Here is a 1667-nt window from a genome sequence, read left to right as displayed (position 1 = left end):
CCCCCGCCTCCCAAATGTCTGTTTTAAGAATGCAGTGATCTTAATCAAATGATGTACTGCATTGGGCAAATCTACTGCAAAAGACTGTTTATTTTAAAGGACAGAGTATTTTTTTTCTTTTTATTTTATTATTTTCTCTGTGTGTGTACCGTCAAATTGGATCTGACTGGTACAAGAGGAGAGGGCCCCTCCTTCTCCGGCAGAGCATCTGGTGGATTCAAACCACATATCTCCGGGATTGCAGTGCAGTTTCTTGCCACTAGGCCACCAGAGCTCCCCCAGACAGAGTATTTTAATAGTACTCTGATGTCTTTGAATTATGGTATTGATGAGGAATATTGAAGATACCAGGAATTGCTAGAAGAACAAACACATCTGTCCTAAAACAAGTACAAACAGACTGGTCCCTTAAAAGTGAGGATGGCTTGTCTCCCACACTTTGGACATTAGGAGGGACCTGTCCCTGGAGAAGGACACCATGTTTGGTAAAGTCGAGGGTCAGTGCAAAAGAGGAAGACCCTTGAAAAGATGGGTTGATACAGTGATGACAGTAATGGGCTCAAACGTTGTAATGGCTGTGAGGAGGGCATGGGACTGTACAGTGTTTCATTCATAGGATCATTGGGAGGCAGAACCAACCAGATGGCACCTAACTGACAGTGGAGCTCCTACCACTAAGCTACCAGACTTCCCTGGTATTCAAAATCTATATCAAGCCCCACAGCCACAGGGGTGACTCCGTGGTCACTACCAGGCCACCTGCATGTCTTGTTTATTTTACCGTTTCTATAAGTTGTACCAAAATACCCACTTAAGTTCTTTCATTTGTACCATTCCTTCAAGATAGTCCTTTGGTACCCACCTGTTGTGTTGGGAGATCTTGGTGGGCTAGAAGTCTAAGCCATCTTGGCTAAATTCTTTAATCACCACGATGTCTGCTTCAGTCCCATTTAATAAAATGAAACTTACAAAAAAAAATCTATATCAAGGGTAGAAGAAGCAGCCTGAGAAACAGGCTGCCTCCTCCAAGGGCACCTCATTCTTCATCAGTGTCAATACCCAGTCCTGGGGCTACTGAGATCAACAGTGTGGAGAAGTCTAGGGTCAGGGACAATCCTTGCAGCATGTCCAGTTTTCCAGAAGATGAGCCAGAAGGGACAGCAGCCAGTAACCAAAAAGATGCCAAGGCCCTAGGCGGGTCCACACTAAAGGCCCTCAGCCTGCCACAGCCCGACTTCCACAGCCTCGTCCTGGACCTGAGTAACCTTTCTTTTGTGGACACTGTGTGCCTCAAGAACCTGAAGAATATTTCCTGTGACTTCTTGGAGAGGTGGATGTGTACATGGCTGCCTGCCACACCCCTGTAATCACTCATCTTGAGACCAGCAACTTCTTTAATGCATCCGTCATTAAGCAGCACTAAGCCACTGTCCATGATGTGGTCACCTTTGCCCTCCAACTTCCAAGGTCTGGCTCCATGGACACTATTCTGGTCACCAAGATCTGAAGGTGCTACTACCCTACATGAAACTGTCCACCTGGAGGGTATGATGGGAGGCCCTGGAGACACCCCCACCCCTTGGCTATCTCCAGATACCACTCAGGAGTTCCCCTCCACATGTGTACTCACACACACACACACACACACACACACACACACACACACA

The 1667-nt window shown here is 46.8% G+C and overlaps 1 protein-coding gene across 1 annotated transcript in view; it reads left to right on the top strand.

Moving 5' to 3' along the window:
• LHFPL5 (lipoma HMGIC fusion partner-like 5) overlaps window positions 1-1367 on the top strand; it is a 13461-nt gene extending 12094 nt beyond the window's left edge. The window contains exon 3 of the mRNA XM_006882175.1: window positions 1051-1367. Within this exon, the coding sequence (XP_006882237.1) occupies window positions 1051-1367 (317 nt within the window). The remainder of the gene's footprint in view (window positions 1-1050) is intronic.
• Window positions 1368-1667: the final 300 nt, after the last annotated feature.

The sequence above is a fragment of the Elephantulus edwardii genome, unplaced genomic scaffold, assembly GCF_000299155.1.
Source record: "Elephantulus edwardii isolate Elephantulus edwardi_28Jun2011 unplaced genomic scaffold, EleEdw1.0 scaffold00017, whole genome shotgun sequence".
Classification (NCBI taxonomy): domain Eukaryota; kingdom Metazoa; phylum Chordata; class Mammalia; order Macroscelidea; family Macroscelididae; genus Elephantulus; species Elephantulus edwardii.
The sequence above is the reverse complement of the archived record's forward strand: the minus strand, read 5'-3'. Positions and strand labels throughout refer to the sequence as shown.